We start from the raw sequence: 19,738 nt of genomic DNA, 5'->3' as shown, positions 1-19,738 counted from the left end.
ATAAATTAGTACAACTTAATAATATACATTTTAAAAACACCTTTGGGGGCTTCCCTGGTGGCGCAGTGGTTGAGAATCTGCCTGCCAATGCAGGGGACACGGGTTCGAGCCCTGGTCTGGGAAGATCCCACATGCCGCGGAGCAACTAGGCCCGTGAGCCACAACTACTGAGCCTGCGCGTCTGGAGCCTGTGCTCCGCAACAAGAGAGGCCGCGATGGTGAGAGGCCCGCGCACCGCGATGAAGAGTGGTCCCCACTTGCCGCAACTAGAGAAAGCCCTCGCACAGAAACGAAGACTCAACACAGTCATAAATAAATAAATAAATAAATAAATAAATAAATAAATAAATAAAAGACTGTGAATTTCTAAAAAAAAACACCTTTGACCCAGTAATTCTACTTTATCCTACTAGGTAGAGAAATACACAAAGATTTTTATTACATTACAATGTTCTCTGCAGCATTATTTGTAATCACAAAAAACCACAAAAAAACTAAATGTCTACCAATAGGAGACAGACATCCATATGATGGAATATTATTATAAAGCTGTTCAAAGAAATAGAGCTATTTAGATCTCTATGTGCTATTAATAATGATCTTCAAAATGATACTATAAATTAATCAATAACTTAAACACAGAATTGTGATATGACCTAGCAATTCCATTTCTGGGTACATACCAAAAAGAACTGAAAAGAGGTGCTCAAACAAAAACTTGTACAAAAATGTTCACAGCAGCACTACTGACAATAACAAAAAGATACAACCCAAATGTACATCAACTGATAAATGGATAGATAAAATGTGGCATATCCATACCACAGAATATTATTCAACCATAAAAAGGAATGATAAATGCTACAATATAGATGAACCTTGCAAACATTACACTAAGTGAAAGAAGCCAGACACAAAAGGCCACATATTGTATAATTCCATGTATATGAAATATCCAGAAGAAGCAAATCCAGAGTAGATCAGTGGTTGCCAGGGCCTGGGGAAAAGGGAAAATGGGGAGTGATTGCTTAATGTGTAGAGGGTTTCCTTTTGGGGTGAGGAAGATGTTCTGTAACTAGATATTCGTGACAGTTGCACAACATTGTGAATATACTGAATGTCACTAATGGTAAATTTATGTTATATGTATTTTAACACAATAAAAAAAGGGATAAAAATATTAAGTGCTAAAAACAAGTGCAGAACCAGTTTCCCCAGTCTGACTTCTGAAGCAACTACTCTTAACAGTTCCTCAGTATTTCTCCACATTTAGTCTATGCACACACTGTTCGCTTATGTATGTAGAGTATGCATGTTTGCAGGCTCATATATACATATGCACAGCCCTCCCCAAAGTATTTTAGTAGTTATTTAAAAAATCCAAATGGAGAAAAGTACAACTCTAGGATGATCATCAATGCCTGTCATGATGGGGCATTACTAAAATTTCCAAATGAGCTTACTTTCCCAAAATTATTAACACACTTCTCCATATCATAGAACATATTTGAGATGTTAGCTAATATTATATTTTAAATTACCTCATGTAATAGTAATTATCAGGAATATGCAATCAAAATTAACAAGGGGAACATGAAAGTTGCCCCAATATAGTGCTAATTCATTCAAAACTCCTTACTTGGTGGCAAGTACCACATCTTATATATCTACTCTAAGGATTCTATTCTTTCAATTATCTGAAACAATAGTTATTGATGGTTAATGAGACACATAGGAAGAAACAATTTCCTCAGGTCCTAAATGGCCTCACAACCTCTAGGGCCCATGTACTAAACAGTCTCCTGGAGTGATTTGGAAGAGTGAAGAGGTCCCTTAAGAACTTCAGTACCTGGAAATGAGAGGCACAAGAGACTATCCAGCTCCCCAAGAGATCCTCTGTACAAGGCCTACAAAAGGATCATTAAGGCAACTATTGTACTCTTTCCAGAGAAGGAAAATAAATCCATTGTATCCTACAGGGATCCAGAGGCTTGCTAGAACTATTACACCCAGTTTTTATAACCTATAGGTATAATTTCAACTTTTTGATCCACTGCAGTTCTTAGTACATTCAGCCTTGTGAAACCATATGTCTCAATATTTTATTTGGAAAATATGGCTAAGAATACACGAGGGCTTCCCCGGTGGCATAGTGGTTAAGAATCCACCTGCCAATGCAGGGGACACAGGTTCGAGCCCTGGTCCAGGAAGATCCCACATGACGTGGAGCAACTAAGCCCATGCGCCACAATTACTGAGCCTGCGCTCTAGAGCCTGTGAGCCACAACTACTGAGCCCACATGGCACAACTACTGGAGCCCGCCCACCTAGAGCCCGTGCTCCGCAACAAGAGAAGCCACTGCAATGAGAAGCCCACAACACACCACAACAAAAGTAGCCCCTGCTCCCCGCAACTAGAGAAAGCCCGCGCGCAGCAACAAAGACCCAACGCAGCCAATAAATAAAATAAAAAGTAACTTTATTAAAAAAAAAAAAAGAATACACGAGACCTGAGTAAGGAAAGGCAAAGGAAAGCTAAGCAACTATAGCATATTACAACCTGACTCTAGCTATAACCTGGTTTTCGGAGACTAAACATTCTCTAGTTCAATGGCCTTCCAATATTTTTTGATCATGCATCCCTGGTAATAAAATAATTTTATTCCCACATCCCCAAATCTGGTATTTACCTACATATATATGTCTGTACTAATATATTATGTACATTGTTAATATATGCAAATCTTTTGAATTAAAAAGATTTTAAAAATTACTTTTTTAACATTCTAAATTTTATTTATTAATGATACAAACCCCTCTTTTGTTCTTATTAAAATTCATTTTAACAATATATTTTTAGTGAAAGCAATGTGAATGAATTTTGTTTTTTAAATCTTGATTTAGCACTTTGCTATATACCAAGAGGTATGTATTAATTCCCACTTTACAGATGATAAAACTGAACTTTGAGAGATTATATAATCTGACAAATGGCAGAGCTAGTATGCAAACCCCCATGTCTAACTCTAAAATCAGTGTTCTTAACCAATATATTATGAAAAAGGAAGCAATCAGAGAAAACAATTTATACTAAGGTATAAGTCAGAGACTGAGAATAAATCCTTCCAACCGATCTGAATGTTATTTGCTTATCTGACTCTTATTAACCTAATTAGTTGCAATCTGTATGACTTCAGGTTAAGTCCCTTAATTTATATGAATCTCAGTTTCTCAACATGTAAAATGAGGGACTTGGACTAGGTGATCTTGAAGATGCTTTCAGCAGTAAAATTCTAGGACTCTAGGCAGAGCACAGAGAAATTTTAGGGCAGTGAAACAACTCTGTTTGATACCATAATGGTGGATACATGTTTGATTTGTCCACACCTATAGAATATACAAAGACAAGAGTAAACCCTAATGTAAACTATGGACTTTGGATGATAATGATGTGTCCAGGGAGGTTTATCAATTATACCACTTGGGTAGGGGATACTGACAATGCAGAGGCTGTGCATGTGTGGGGGAAGGGGGTGTACAGGAAATCTCTGTACCTTCTGCTCAATAATACTCTGAACCTAAAACTGCTCTAAAAAATAAAGTCTACAAAAAAATTCTAGGACTCAAATATAAGGGCAAACAAGGCACAAATCTTTTAAGCAGAATAACCAGACCTTTGCTGATCTCCACATTAGGCAGGTTGAATATGTCAAGGTCCATCATCACTCCTTTAGTCCCTTCGGAGAGGTCTAAGAGGACCAGTCTGTCTGCAATGCCCTGTACAGTACAATAAGAAAAAGAACAGCATTACACTGCACATGGCCAGTTACTCAGTTTAAATTCATTCAGAAGTGAGAGCTAAGGGAGAACGAATACATAGGCCTATGTGCTCTCTTATGAAGGAGTAGCACAATAGCAATAAAAGGGACATACAAGCAAGAAAATACTATGCACTTGAATAATGTGATCCTTTAGGCTTAACTAAAAACTGGGCTCTAACAGGGCTTAACTCAGAAGTCACAGAGTGCAGGTTTCTTTCGATGGGATAATGAGTAAAAAAGATGACATGGTGCACTCAATATGTTTGCTACTGTTCTTCCGTTTATGTTTTCGTTTTGTCATAATTTCCATTCTGAAAGAATTTAGAGTGATTTTTTTGGGTCTATTTTAGCATCAATGTCAACACTAATGCCAAGTTTCTCTTAAAAAAAAAGATAATAGTCATAAAGCTAAAATAAAACCCAATTATCATGCAGTTCTCTCCCCAGAGATCTCATGGAAAATACTTCACATGCCTGTAGACAGCTTTCTAGGTGCCATGGTGGGCTGACCATAAACAACAGCATGGAAACTCCTAAGAGTCGATTTACCTTTGTGTAAGTCCTTTTTCCAAAGCAGCAAAGGATATGAGCATCTCTCCTATCTTAGGGTACAGGAGCAAGACTACCCAGGGATCTACCAGACTATGAGGCAGAAAGTGTACAAGAAGCAATCCAGCCATGCTATTAACTTTGTAAGACTGAGCAAGTCACTGAACTTGGTCTTATTTCTTGGAGTTATGAAGATTAATTATGTGACACAGGGCTGGCAAAGAGCAGTCCTCTCTAAATTGTACCTATTAATTTTATTAACGTTAACCACACTCATAAGAGAAATGCAAAGAAAACTATGAGTTACCATTTTTCATTTATCAGACATGCAAAGATCCCAAAGTTTAACAGTAGTGTGGGAAAACAGGTATTCTCATACACTGTGGGAATGAGAAAGAACTAGCACAATTGATATGAGGGATAATTTGACAATTTCTGTCAAAGTTTAAAAACACAAGGACTTCCCTGGTGGTCCAGTGGTTAAGACTTTGCCTTCCAATGCAGGGGGTGCAGGTTCGATCCCTGGTTGGGGAGATAAGATCCCATATGGCTTGTGGCCAAAAAACCAAAACATAAAAACAGAAGCAATGTTGTAACAAATTTCAATACAGACAAAAAAAGAAAAAAAAAAGGTCTGCATCAAAAAAAAAATCCTTATAAAAAAAATAAATAAAAACACAACTCCCTTAATCCATCAACCTCATTTGTAGAAATCATCCTACAAGTTTATTAGTACATGTGTAAAATGATACAATATGTATAAGGATATTCAAAAGACTAGAAACAAACTAAATGTCCGTCAATAACCACAACAAGGCAGTGTTACATAGTGGTTTAGAGCAGAGCTTCTCAAGCTTTAAGGGATCGCCATTTAATAGATCAGTGAAGCACATGGATTACCAGGAATTTTGTAAAAATGCAGATTTACTTCCTTTGATCTGGAGTAGGGCCTGAGATTATGTATTTCCAATAAAATCTCAGATGATGCCAAGGCCACACATTGGGTAATAAGGATCTAGAATACAGGCTCTGTAAATAGATTGCCCAACCTCAAACCCTGGCTCCTTTTATTAATACTGTGACTTCGGGCAAGTTGGGTAACCTCCCTATGCCCTGGTTTCTTCATCTGTAAAATGACAGTAACGATAGTACCTAAGTCACAAGGTTGTTGTAAAAATTAATCAAGTGGGACTTCCCTGGTGGCGCAGTGGTTAAGAATCCGCCTGCCAATGCAGGGAACTCGAGCCCTGGTCCAGGAAGATCCCACATGCCGCGGAGCAACTAAGCCCGTGAGTCTCAACTACTGAGCCTGAGCTCTAGAGCCTGCGAGCCACAACTACTGAGCCCATGTGCCACAACTACTGAAGCCCGTGCACCTAGAGCCCGTGCTCTGCAACAAGAGAAGCCACCGCAATGAGAAGCCCATGCACTGCAACGAAGAGTAGCCCCCGCTCACTGCAACTAGAGAAGAGCCCGCTCGCAGCAACAAAGACCCAACGCAGCCAAAAAAATCAATAAATAAAATAAATAAATTTATTTTTAAAAAAATGAATCAAGTGTTTAGACAAGTGCCTGGATCTAGTAAGCATTCAGTAAGGGTTAGTTACTGCTGCTACCACCACTTCAACTACTGCCATTATTATGACTACTACTGCACTAGTTGAATATTGTTGCACTATTCGAATATTGTACCTTGTATCAAAATATTAACATTTAAAGGGAAAAACGGAAAGAAACCTTCCAACTAGACAGTTCACAAACAAAGAAATACTGATAGTGCGACTTCTAACAGTTAAAGAAATATGACTTTAAGGGGTCTTCCTACACTTACCAAAAACAAATAAAATTGATAAAACTTAGTACTGTTAGCAATGCCAAAAATCAGGTTGATGTGTGCATTGTTATTAGCAGTGTAAATTACACTGTTATTAGCAGTGTAAAGTTCTGCCCTTCTGAAGAGCAATCTAGCAATATGTAATAAGTACCATAAAAACCATTCATGCCCTCTGACTCACTAGTACTATTTCTGAGATTATGTACCCTTAACAGAAAATTCAGACAAGAAAATAAACAACTTGTAAGACAGTGTTTATTGAAGCATTCTATTTAGTAACAAAAGATCTACAAACATTTCAAATTCCAATTAAGAAGGAAGAGTGCATTCAGATGGAGGGTGGAGGAAGTGAAAATATAATATGTCAAGTTAGCATATATGGTTCTGAACAGTTAGCTTTTAAAATCTTCTAGCTCCCTGGATACAGTTTAACTATTTGCTGAAGTAGAACCTACCTCCAAGATATACGTGAATCTTAAATGGAAAGGGAAGAATTTAGATGGCAATCAATCAAACTTTAATAGAAAAGAAAACTAAATACCAGCTATCAAATAAATACATGGAGGGAGAGCTAGTCTTGCAGTCCCCAACCTTTTTGGCACCAGGGACGGGTTTCGTGGAAGACAATTTCTCCTCAGACGGGGTGGGGGTGGAGGGGTGGTGGGATGGATGGCTCAGGCAGTGATGGTTCAGGCGATGGGAGCAGCAGATGAAGCTTTACTCACTCGCCCACTGCTCACCTCTTGCCTGGTTCCTAACAGGCCGCAGACCGGTAGTGGTCCTTGGCCCGGGGGCTGGGGACCCCTGAACTAGTCTATTCTGGTCTACATGGCTCAAATGACACAGACATGCTGTTACCATGATACTGGGCCCTGGAGGGTCTTTCAACCTCTCTGGAGGGGGGACTTAAGCCTTTCTGAAAATAATTTATACAGAAAAGATCTAGTAAGAAGGACTCATGGAAAAATAGGCAAATCTCAAACTATTGTAAAATATCAAATCAGGAACTATGATCCTAAAAGAAAGTAGAGTAATTACACAAGAAGAGGCAATTGTTTTTAAAAAATGTTAATTTTAGAAATAGCTAAATTAAGTATTATATTAAATAAGAGTTTAATTAAAGCAGCAGGACTCAGAAAACACAAAAGACTTTGTGACCAAGTCAGATGAATGTCAACTTGAGGTTTCCCTTGGATTAGGATGATGAGCCCATTGTTCAAATAATGTTTTCAAAGCCTATTCCACGACTAACTACTAATTAAGAAGCAACATTACTGATGAGAACTTTCACATATTTTTTTTGTCAGCTTACTAAATATATTTTAAGACAAAATGAAGTTTTCCCACATGACAAAATGAAGCCATTACTTCTTGTGTGTTAAATAGAAACTGCCTAAAAGTGTAGCAATATGACAGATGTATTCATAACCACCATGCTTACATACCTTTGCTGAAATTGCTAATGTGCAGGCAATTCCCAGTTCTCCACTGCCAACCACGGTAATTTTATTGACTGTTTTATTCTCATGATTTGCCCAGTTCTTTGAATTTATATCTGAGACACCTAAAAAGTAAAGTGAACTATCATAAGAATTTAAAAATATCAAAAATCTTTTTAGCATCTTAAAAAAATACACCAAAGTTCAATAACTTGGACAGAAAACATGGTACTAGGCACTCCATAATAGACATTCAAAAATATTGTTGAACAAATGAAATGCAAGAAAGACAGGAATCTCATATTAAATATTCTACTAAATAGAGGCTATCATTTTAAACAGAAAATATCTTTCCAAACATTTAAAAAATATTATATAAGACTTAAAAAAATAGGATTTCCATAATTCTGAAAAACATTGTGATTCTTACTGCTCTAGTCTACAATGCAAAAAAATGTTTAACATGAAATTTTGCAAGCATGGGTATTTTGCTTTATCCTCAATGAGAAACAATGAGAATCATAGATTCTCTGGTCCAGTATACTGAATGAGGCAAAAAGCCACATAAACGTATAATGAAAAAGGTTTGGGATCATTAATATATATCAAGTGGTTTTGAAAAAAACAAAATATTTTAGCTGTCAGGATAAAAGTAATCTTTTACATTTTAAGAAACCATATTCATTGGAACTGTATGGTAATACTTACCTTATAATAAATATATAAGAATTTTTGATTCAACACAGATATGTACATATACAAGCATGTATTTATTTAGAGAAATCAAGTAGCAGAGAGTAAAGGATATTAGTGAGAAATTGTAAACTCATAACTCTATGATTAACAAAAATACAAACCTTCAGTGATTTTTGCAATATAGGCTAGCAAGTCTACCTGCTGTGCCTCATCAGATGATGATAGAGAATACAGGGGAAGTTCTTCTTGAAACTTGGCAATCATTTCTTTAATTAATCCAACAATGACAGATTTAGGCTACAGAACACACACAAAGGGAAAAGTTATGCAAAAATTTTGCTAAGGAATACTACCTTGTTAACCTATACATTGTTATAGAGTTAGCCAAAAGAAAAGTATTACATCATGCTCTCATTTTTCGAAAACTACCATACAAATTATATGATACTTTTAACTGTTTTAATACATTTAATCGAAAAAAATTAATTTTTTTAGCTGAAAAATAAAGGGAGAAATGCTAAATCCACATCTCCAAAAAGTGGGAAAACAGCATAAATGTGCTTACTAGCAGAGTACCTATATTTGGGAATGGTCTTGTCTATCTGCCTTTTTTTAACTTTTGATTTTGAAATAATTGCAGACTTACAGAAAAGTAGCAAAAAAATAGTACAAAGAATTTCCATATACTCCTCACCCAGATTACTCAAATGTTAACATTTTATCACATTTGCTTTCTTAGTCTCTTTTCCTCTATTTTCTGAACCGAGAGTAAACTGAAGATATGATACCCCTTCAGCCCTAAATACTTTAGCATATATTTCCTAAAAGAAAGAACAAAACATTCTCCTATATAACCACTATCAAATCATAAAATGAATACTGATATTTATCTAATCCAGTACTGTTCATTTTAATTTAACTGGTTAAGCAAACTTAGTGAAATGCACTGAACCTCTCTGAGCTTCAGTATTATTAGCAATACAATGTGAATAATAAATCCCAATAATATGAGAAAAAAATGAGCTAATGTATGCAAATTATATGTTGTGAGTGTAAAATATATGGTTTTTATTATTATTATTAGGAATATTTAGTGGCTTGCTCATTTTAAAAATTGCTTAATTTCTCAGAGTCTGGGTTTCACTCTAATAAATTTTTTATTAGAATAAAAAAACTCATATACCTTTAAAGACTAAGCAGATAACATAATGTGTGAAGTTGTCAAGTATAAGAAAATTTGGGGAGATGGTCACTGTGGCAAATTGGAAAGAGTACATGTATAGTCATTCAAATTCATATTAAGAACAAAACAAAGCAAAACAAAACCACTGTGCTGTTCAAACAAAATTCTGTAGGCCTAATGCAGCACACTGACTCTCTTGGGGAAAATGTCTGCAATCCTTGGCCTAGATGACCTCTAGATTCCTTCTAGCTCCAAACTCTGTATAATTATACTATGTAATTCCAACTGCACGTGGAACTTAAAGTTTACATAGTACTTTTAAAAATCATAACATCATACTTTTTTTTAATTGAAGTATAGTTGATTTACAATGTTGTGTTATAGTTTCAGGTGTACAGCAAAGTGATTCAGTTATATATATATATATATATATATATATTCTTTTTCAGATTCTTTTCCATTATAAGTTATTACAGTATATTGAATATAGTTCCCTGTGCCATATTATCTATTTTATATATAGTAGTGTGTATCTGTTAATCCCAAACTCCTAATTAATCCCTCCCCCTCCCCCAAATGTAGTTCTTCTAAATAGGGCCATTTAAATAATATAGTATCTTCTTAAGACTAGTTTTAGCTTATAATAAAGAGGTTCAGAATAGTAAAATGAAATCAATACTGTCTGATCTGAAATCAAGCACAACCTTGACTAGATTATAGGACTATCTCTGAGTATTTATTAAACAAACAAAACTATGAAAAGAGATGCCAAAGAAAATCAGAAAGAGGAAACAGGAAAGATAAATTCCCACAATAGGGCACAGATGTCAAAATACTGTTGAAGGATAGTATTTTTTTAAAAAGTTGTAAAAATGGATGAAAGAGATAAACAGACAATTCAAAAAAGAAGAAACGTACATGATAAATAAATGTATGATAAGATTTCAATTTCTCAAATAACCAAAGAACTAAACATTAAGGTTAAGACCTCATTTTTGTCCTTCCAACTAATGAATTTTTATCATGCCCTATTCATCACATTTAACTGGTAATCTTATTATTTAAATCACTAAGTAATGCAAATAATGTACAAGTTCATAAAGTAAAAGATTAATGTTTCCCCACCTGAACTCCACTACTGACAATTTGGTATGCATCTTTTCTTTTTCTATTTCTTTTTTTTCTTCTTTTTAAAAGTTTTATTTATATGAAAAAAATAGAAAACCATAAAACAATATGAAATGCATCCACAATTGCATATGCTTTTACAATATGTATATAAAATAAGAAGTGATAATCCTAATGCCATCCTTTACTTCAACCTCACTCCTCTCTGACAGATCCCTGTCCTCCGGTCCTACAACTTTCTGGGTATATACAAATATATTATAAATTAACCTTTCATAAAAGTGTTAGTTACAAAAATGAGAGCATATTCTACATCCTTCTAAGTAAATGAACCATAGAGATAAGCAAAGGTTTGTTTTGTTTTAATGATAGTACCTTCTTTTATAGCACCCTTTAGAGCAAAGGTGCTGTAAAACAGGTACCCCCCATACTGATTTCTATTGATGGTAGAATTACAACATTTTGTCTACCTCTTGAAGGCCAATTTGGGAATATATAAGAATAGCCTTCAAAACATTTTAAAATTTTGATCCAATAATTCCATTCCTAGAGATTTATCATTAGGAAATTATTAAAGATTTATAAGATATATACATTTATATTTACATATGTTTATATTTAAGGATGCTCATCATTAAATTTCTAACAGAGCAATTTACAAATACATCAGGCAACCATTAAAAACCATGTGTTTTGAAAACATTGTTTAATATGGAAAAATGCTCGATATAATGATAGATGAAATATGCAGAATACAAAACTGCATAATGTGAGGGCTTGTGTTTTTGTTTTGTTTTGTTTTGTTTCTGTTTTTTAAGTCTGGGCCATTTATTTTTATTTTTTTATTGTTTTACTTTTATGTTTATTTATTTGACCGTGCCAAATTAGTGGGATTAGTTCCCCGAACCTGTGCCCCCTGCAGTGGAAGCACAGAGTCTTAATCACTGGACCACCAGGGAAGTCCCTGTGAGGGATTGTAAAACACATAAATTACAGTTTCATGCATCGCTGTGGGTGAATTTCTAAAACTTAATGCTCAGTTAAAACAAAGCATGAAATAGAAGATTATATACAATATGATTCAATTTACATAAAGGTTAAAAACCGGCAAAACTACAAATAAATACACATATTACATAAGAATCTTTACTGGGGAGGAACTAGGAAATAATGCCCCAATATTTTGCTAGTAGCTCTTCATTTGCTTTATCAAACGGCAAACTATAAAAAGACAGGGAGCAAACAATGGTTGGCTCCCAGACCTGGAGAGAGCAGCTTGATGCAGGCTGCCATCATCAGGGTTCTGGGTCTTGGGTGACTCTGGGGAGCTCAATTTCAAATTATTTTTAAAGCCCACAAGAAGAATTATCATTGAAAGAAAATTCACTAACTTATTTGTACCATTAGGATTGAAGATAAATATTCAGAAAAATAAAAACTTTTAAAAGAAAATCCAAACTGATCTTACATGGCTCCAGTTTTGGAGATAGGGCAAGTATATTCTGCCTTGAGTATCCACATGTTTTCCAACTGAGATTCCCATGTTTGCAGTTGGCTTTAAGAAGCAAATGGGGGGAGCAAAAGGGTGAGAATCCAAAATCCACAAACGAATTGGTATGTTATATGTATTACCTATTTGAGACAAAATAAACACATCTTCAAACAATAATGAACCACACATTATATTTATGGTATAGCTAGGTGACATTTTAAAACACAAGTCTAGTCAAGTTTATAGATAAAGGATTTATGTAAACTGAGGCCTATTTCCCTATTTTCATCCACATTCACATTGGAAATATGCTCCCATTAAAGCACCAGTATAACATTTGAGGAAATATAATCAAGACAATGGCCAGCTTATTCAATTCAATTCAATAAATATTTATAGGACCTACTGTGCTAGGAGTATGGGATACAACATCTTCTTTAGGTAACCTTCTTTGCTTCACCCAATTTATTTGCCTACAAGTCTATTTCTGTTTTTACACTATAAACGTCTAGAGATGATTAGGTATTATTCATTTCCATGTCCCCTACAACAAGTATAGTGCCTAACATACTGGATACTCAATAAAAGTTTCTTATATAAATAAGAATGAATGAATGGGGACTTCCCTGGTGGTCCAGTGGCTAAAACTCCACACTCCCAATGCAGGGGGCCCAGGTTCGATCCCTGGTCAGGGAACTAGATCCCACATGCCACAACTAAGAGTTCACATGCTGCAACCAAAGATCCCGCATGCCACAACTAAAGATCCCACGTGCTGCAACTAAGACCCAGCGCAGCCAAATAAATAAATAAATAAATGTTTTTTAAATGAATGAGTGAATGAACAAATGAAAGATGCATTTGATACTGGCCCTCAAGTTGCTCATTAATTGCAGCTACTGTAACATACAAGCTGGGTTAGATACATACAACTTAGAGCTGAAAACAACCTTAACAGTCACCTTGTCCAGTGGCTCTTTTTTTTTAAAATAAATTTATTTATTTATTTTTAGCTGTGTTGGGTCTTCATTTCTGTGTGAGGGCTTTCTCTAGTTGCGGCGAGTGGGGGCCACTCTTCATCGTGGTGCGTGGGCCTCTCACTATCGCGGCCTCTCTTGTTGCGGAGCACAGGCTCCAGATGCACAGGCTCAGTAATTGTGGCTCACGGGCCCAGTTGCTCCGCGGCATGTGGGATCTTCCCAGACGAGGGCTCGAACCCGTGTCCCCTGCAATGGCAGGCAGATTCTCAACCACTGCGCCACCAGGGAAGCCCTGTCCAGTGGCTCTTAAATTTTACTGTATTGAGATAGGAACCCAAATGAAAGCTCTTCTATGTACATGTACCATGTAACCATGTACCACGTACTATGTAACCCTGTACCACATACTATGTAACCATGTATGTCATGCCTACTGAGAGCCAAAATCTCTGACTGTTTTGGTTTACAGGAAGCCCAAAGCTAAACCTAATATAAGTGCAAAAACTAACCTTAAACTAGAAATTTGATCAATTATCTTAACTGTTCTGTTGTATCTCCCGATATTTATTCCTGCTTTCACAGTCTTAATGCATATGTCTTTCAATATATTTAAAAACATGGCTGCTCAGGAGCACAAATGCCTAGGTTCAAATCCTAGTTGCACACATTACTAGCTATATGATTTTAGGCAAGTTACTTAACTTCTCTGTGCCTCAACTCCTTCCTCTACAAAATGAGAATAATAAAAGCTCCTACCTCATAGGATTGTTGTGAGGATAAAATTAAGTTAAGGTACATAAAATGCTTAGAACAGTACATGACATGGTAAGTACCATGACTGGTTGGTAATTTTTACAATTTACCTCAAACCCATTTTGGAAATAAGCAATGTATAAATAAAAAGTTTTCTTCTCCACTGCAATCTTTTTCTTACTAAGGAAATCCTCTACTTTTTTCATCTTGCTTCCTCCTGCCCTAAGCACAATGATACTCAGCTCTGTCTGCATATTAGAAATGCTTAAGGAACTCTGAAACATACCAATATCCAGGCCTCTCCCCAAAAGTTTCTGATTCAGTGGGACAGGGTCTGGACAACATTTTTTAAAAGCTTCCCATGTAATTCTAGAGAACTGGAAGTCACTACATAATAGAAATGTCCTAGTACTATTTCTATTATTTTATATCAGCAGTTCTCAGAACCATATTCCTCTTCTAATTTTATCTAAGTATTTAAAAAAACTGTTTTTATTTGGGTATAATTGATATATAACACTGTATTAGTTTCATGTATACAACGTAATGATTCAATATTTGTATATATTGCAAAATAATCACCACAATAAGTCTAGTTAACATCCATCACCATACATAGTATCTAAGTACTTACAGTATGGATACAGGCATAGCTGTTGGTACTCTATGATTATAAAGTCATGTGATCACAGCACCACAGAGTGACCGACAGGTATTGAGACACATCATCACATTCCTCCAGAAGTCACTCTGTCTAATGTTATATACTCTAGACCAGTGTTTTTCAAATGTTGGTCACAATAAATAGGTCATGAAATTAATTTAGTGGGCTACAAACAATAAATTTAATTTTAGTTATATACATATATAACTATGTATACGAAAGTATTTCTTATTGTGGGTCACAATCAAACATTTAAAAGCCACTGTTTGGACCATGCAATTTTTTTTTTTTTTCCACTCTGTGCAGCATGCGGGATCTTAGTTCCCCGACCAGGGATTGAACACATGCCCCCTGCATTGACAGTGCAGAGTCCTAACCACTGGACCTCCTGGGAAGTCCTAGGCCATGCAATTTTTTTTGTTTTGGAGTGGTAGTCCCAATCTCGATGGAGCCATTTTCTAATGTTAATCACTACACATTAAAGAAAAGGAAAGAAATGTCTATTGAAGGTATCTTCCTGGTTGATCAAGGATCTGCTGCCTCCATCAATGCCTCTCCCCAGCAGCATTCATGCATTTTAATACCACACTCCTGGCAAAGCGCATGGTGAGCCTGATTCCCATGTCTATAACTTGTAAGATTCCACTATTGGTATTCTCTGTGCCCTTCTTCCTTCTTTCTCATTCTTTTCTGTCAGCAAATGCCCTGCCTCCTACCCTGCCCATTTACTTTCAGTAATTCATTATCAAAGAGTCAGGACTCCTGGTAGAGTCCTCAGATTTAAAGTAATTATAGTGACCACCTAGAGGGGTGGGATGGGGAGGGTGGGAGGGAGGGAGATGCAAGAGGGAAGAGAAATGGGAACATATTGTATATGTATAACAGATTCACTTTGTTATAAAGCAGATGCTAACACACTATTGTAAGGCAATTATACTTCAATAAAGATGTTTGAAAAAAAAAAAAAGAATGTGAACTTTGCCTTCATAATACAATAAAAACATTAAAATATAAAAAAAAAATAAATAAATAAATAAATAAAGTAATTATATCATAAGGATATAATTTAAGTTAGCTGTAAATAAAGTTCAGATGGGTATCATCTTACTAAGATGATACACATCTCTAAACAATGGACGGATGAAGGAAAAGTGTCATCACAACCTTGACACAATCTTGGAGGGATAAGAAATAATCCAGAAAATTTCTGCAGGTATATATAAGGAAATATCAACAGAAGATTCACCTGGGGAATAGGACTGGGTGGGAGGTTAGATATAAGCTTAACCTCATCTCTTTTCAATTGTTTAAATTTTTTTAGCATGAGCATGTACTATTATTATACTAAAAAAACTAGTAACCAGATAAAAGTAACAAAAGCATGCACATAATAATGGCCAATGTTTATTAGGCACTTACTATGTGCAAGGAACTATGCTAAGAGCTTTACTTAGAGTAATGCATTTAATCCTCAAAATTGTAGAGTTACGCTCCATCATTGGCCCATTTTACAGATGAGAAAGATAATACATTCTGACCTTCTGATCAGCAGGAAATAACTAGTATGCATCACAAGGAGTTGCTATAATTCTAGTCAAAAGCAAAGGGGAAAAAGAGTGTACTACCAAAGAAAAAAAAAAAAAAAGGTATTGCAGGTACCATTACTACCTTGGAATTACTACCAGCATAAGAATCAATGACCTGACTCCACCGCTCTAGGAAGATGCAGAGTGCCAATGAGTGGCATCTTAAGATAACTTTTATGCCCTCCTGTAACCTCCCCACATTGTCCTAGAAACTGAGGGCTACTAAGCAATGATTCATTTAAATTTGTAAGTTCCTCTGTCAACATGCAACTACCCTTGAAATCACTGGGGTTGGTAAGAACTATGGAATCAATCAATCAATCACTGGGGTGGTAAGAATTCTTTCTCTCTCTAACATCTAACCATAATAAACACAGAACACAAGTAATGGGAAACAGGTCTCAGTAAAATTCTCTAGGCAGCCAGAAAACAGTCTGAGAGCTTGGGAGGGGAGAAGCAAGGAAAGAAAATAAAAATCGACTCTATACCTGCTCTGCCTACCTCACTGCAATTTTTTCAGAGCCCACTGCGACCTACTTTCATCTCCAACCACATTCCTATTCATAAAAACCAAACTGAATTTCTAAGCATTCTCTGTGCCAAAGGAGATGTTATGATTGGACATACACAGAGGAAGAATAAAACATGAGTGTACCTCTGGCAATAAGTCATCATGGGGGCAGGGGGAAGCAATAAAGGAGGGTTTGTAACAGTCTAGCCACTACCATAATGAAGCACTTACTTTGAAAAAAGTCCCCCAAAATACATCTTCTTGGTGTCTGTTGGGCAATGTGCTCCCATAATACAGCGATGAATCCTTTGTAAGAGACAGCAAACTGCACTGCTCTCTCCCCATTTGGTTTCCAGATCTTCCTCAGCCCTTTTTCAGTGCACCTCCTCTTTCAAATACCCGGTAAGTTCATGTATTCCTAAACCCTTCAGTCAGTAATCAAATAAACTAACTCAATCATTCAACAAATATTTACCGAGCATTTTCTATAAGCACAGCACTGTATATTAGTGATTTTGGATGTTATTCCTCCTGAGATTATTTGCATTTTAAAAGGGGAATGGATTTTTAAAGGTGGAATTTCAAGCACCACTTCAGAGAAATAATTGGAACCAACACTTCTCTGGTGTTCTTCAAATCATACTAGAGAAGCAACCTCCTATGACACCCATCTGACAGGTTAGTCCTGTTAAACGTTGAAGGAAGTAGGTCTAGACAAACAGAATTAATTATAGGGAAGTCAGTGATTTTTTTTTTCTTTTTGGGCAAACACTTAGCTATTTTAACCTGTCAGGTCATCTGAAAATATGTTGCTTTTTTTGAGCTTTAGTGGCGCCTGTGTTTTAAAAATTTCCTATTGGAGTTTTAAGTTCCAGTCTGACACCAGCTGTGTGGACTCAGGTAAACCACGTGACCAGGACTCAGTTTCACCAACAGAATGGGGATAATGCTACATCATATAGAGGGAAAGGGAGGGGAACAAAACATTCATGTAATGGGAGAAAAAGGTGGGATCCCTGCAGTTTCCTATGGAAAGCAGAGTTAACTCTCCACAAGCGCAGGCCTATGTCTGTCTTGCTCACCTCTGTACCTCAAAACCTAGCAGAGTAGTGGGCAGATAGTTGACATTCAATAAATAAATATTCATTGAACTGAATTGAATTTGTTGGTATTAACCTAGGCCTTCCTTCACTGGGACAGCATTCTGCTATATCCAGTAAGGTTCAGTATAGATCATATACATGTTAAAACACTTTGAGGGGAATTCCCTGGCAACCCAGTGGTTAGGACTCTGAGCTTCCACTGCTGGGGGCCCAGGTTGGGGGAACTAAGATCCCGCAAGCCACATAGCGTGGCCAAAAAAATAAATATTTAAAAAATAAATAAATAAAAAATTAAAAATTGACCAGCTCGTAAAAATGTTCTTTAAAAAACAAACAAACAAACAAAAAACACTTTGAGAATGTTATGGAACTAAACAAATATAAGTTCTAATTAAACTGATCTTTTAGAAAATTCCCACATTTTCTCAACTTCCACACTTACCCTGATACATCACAGGAATAGTGCCAGTGAAATTCAGCAGGTTTTTCTGGGAACTATCTTTGAAAACTGGAAGAAAAAAAAGCCCCAGAATGCGCAATCAGAAGTAGGAAGAACCGTGTTAAAGTGTGTGCATGTACATACACACATACAGAAACACACATAGTTTCTAAATACCATCATCTAGGAATCAGTAAATATGTTGACAAGGGCAAAGAACTAAATGATGTTCTCTTAGAAAGCAGAGCAGGTAGTTGAAAGAACACAGGACTTAAGATACTGAAATCCCAAGTTCCTGGCCGACTTTTCCTACTTAGAGGTGATGGATGAAATTTTCACATATTGAGATACGGGGAAGTCATCCTAGCTTATACATTATTTCACTTAAGCTTTATGCTAACTAGAATAGCCAGTTTTGTGGCCCATTAAGCATACATTGTACATCTGCTTTAATCATTAAAGAAAAGGGTGCATTGTCCAGAAGTAAAGAATGTCTGTTTTGAAGACAGAGATAAATGCCTCCCTTCCCTAAAACATCAACGCTAGCACTCCAATGATAAAGCTCCCTTCACAGGCGCCAAGGCCATGCTGACTCATCGTGTGCATGCTCATTTGTCTTTTTTTGAAACCTTGAAGGACTGCACCCCTGTGACGTTTGATGTTCTTTGTTCTGACAGATATAAAACTGTGCTGAAGGGCTTCCCTGGTGGTGCAGTGGTTGAGAATCTGCCTGCCAATGCAGGGGACACGGGTTCGAGCCCTGGTCTGGGAAGATCCCACATGCCATGGAGCAACTGGGCCCGTGAGCCACAACTACTGAGCCTGCGCATCTGGAGCCTGTGCTCCACAACAGGAGAGGCCGCGATAGTGAGAGGCCCGTGCACCGCAATGAATAGTGCCCCCGCTCGCCGCAACTAGAGAAAGCCCTCGCACAGAAACGAAGACCCAACACAGCTCAAAATAAATAAATAAATAAATAAATAAATTTATTAAAAAAAAAAAAAAACTGTGCTGAAAACCATGCTTCTTTGGAAAGCTCTTCAGAACTATCTGAGGCTATAGTGCTCAGACTGGCTCAAATAAAACTCTTTTCTATCCTATTATAGACTGTTTATTATTTCTGTCGACAGAGGCATGTGACTTTTGGTTACTTTAACCTCTTTGACCTTCAGTTTCATCATCTAGAAAATAAAGATATAAAATCTATAAAGACTGCATCATAAAGTTGTCATAATGATTAAATGAGATGATGTGAAAACCCTTAATAAGAAGTAAAGGATTATAAAATGTGGGGACATTATCAAATAATTGTCACATGTAACATCAGTTATAATCACTTTTAGATATCAGATTATAACTTTTATAATCAGAAGAAAAAAGTTAGTTTTATTTTTGAAAGTGACCTTTTAGAAGGATTAGCAATTATCTTTGCTTTCTCTAACTCCATTATTCTCAACCTTTTCTCAATCTTCACATCCCTGAAATTTCAACTTACCCATCTGGGACACACTGATGGAGAATCAATGCCCTAATTTCTGAACTGAATACAGAAAACACTAC

The 19,738-nt window shown here is 36.3% G+C and overlaps 1 protein-coding gene across 4 annotated transcripts in view; it reads right to left on the bottom strand.

Annotated features, from left to right (window-relative positions):
* UEVLD (UEV and lactate/malate dehyrogenase domains) overlaps positions 1–19,738 on the bottom strand; it is a 46,871-nt gene that overhangs the window by 17,896 nt on the left and 9,237 nt on the right. For 3 of the 4 annotated variants that reach the window (XR_009009197.1, XR_009009198.1, XM_007174831.3), the window contains exons 3-7: positions 18,182–18,247; positions 12,119–12,282; positions 8,501–8,636; positions 7,650–7,768; positions 3,675–3,777 (exon numbers count right to left, since the gene is read on the bottom strand). Coding sequence is in view for 2 of the 4 variants with exons in the window: in XM_007174831.3 (XP_007174893.1) it covers positions 3,675–3,777; positions 7,650–7,768; positions 8,501–8,636; positions 12,119–12,282; positions 18,182–18,247 (588 nt within the window). In the remaining 2 variants the exon portion in view is untranslated. The remainder of the gene's footprint in view (positions 1–3,674; positions 3,778–7,649; positions 7,769–8,500; positions 8,637–12,118; positions 12,283–18,181; positions 18,248–19,738) is intronic. The other variant, XM_007174832.2, reaches the window with a different exon arrangement.

The sequence above is a fragment of the Balaenoptera acutorostrata genome, chromosome 9 (genome assembly GCF_949987535.1).
Source record: "Balaenoptera acutorostrata chromosome 9, mBalAcu1.1, whole genome shotgun sequence".
Classification (NCBI taxonomy): Eukaryota; Metazoa; Chordata; class Mammalia; order Artiodactyla; family Balaenopteridae; genus Balaenoptera; species Balaenoptera acutorostrata.
Note: the sequence above shows the minus strand (reverse complement) of the source record. Positions and strands in the feature narration are given on the sequence as shown.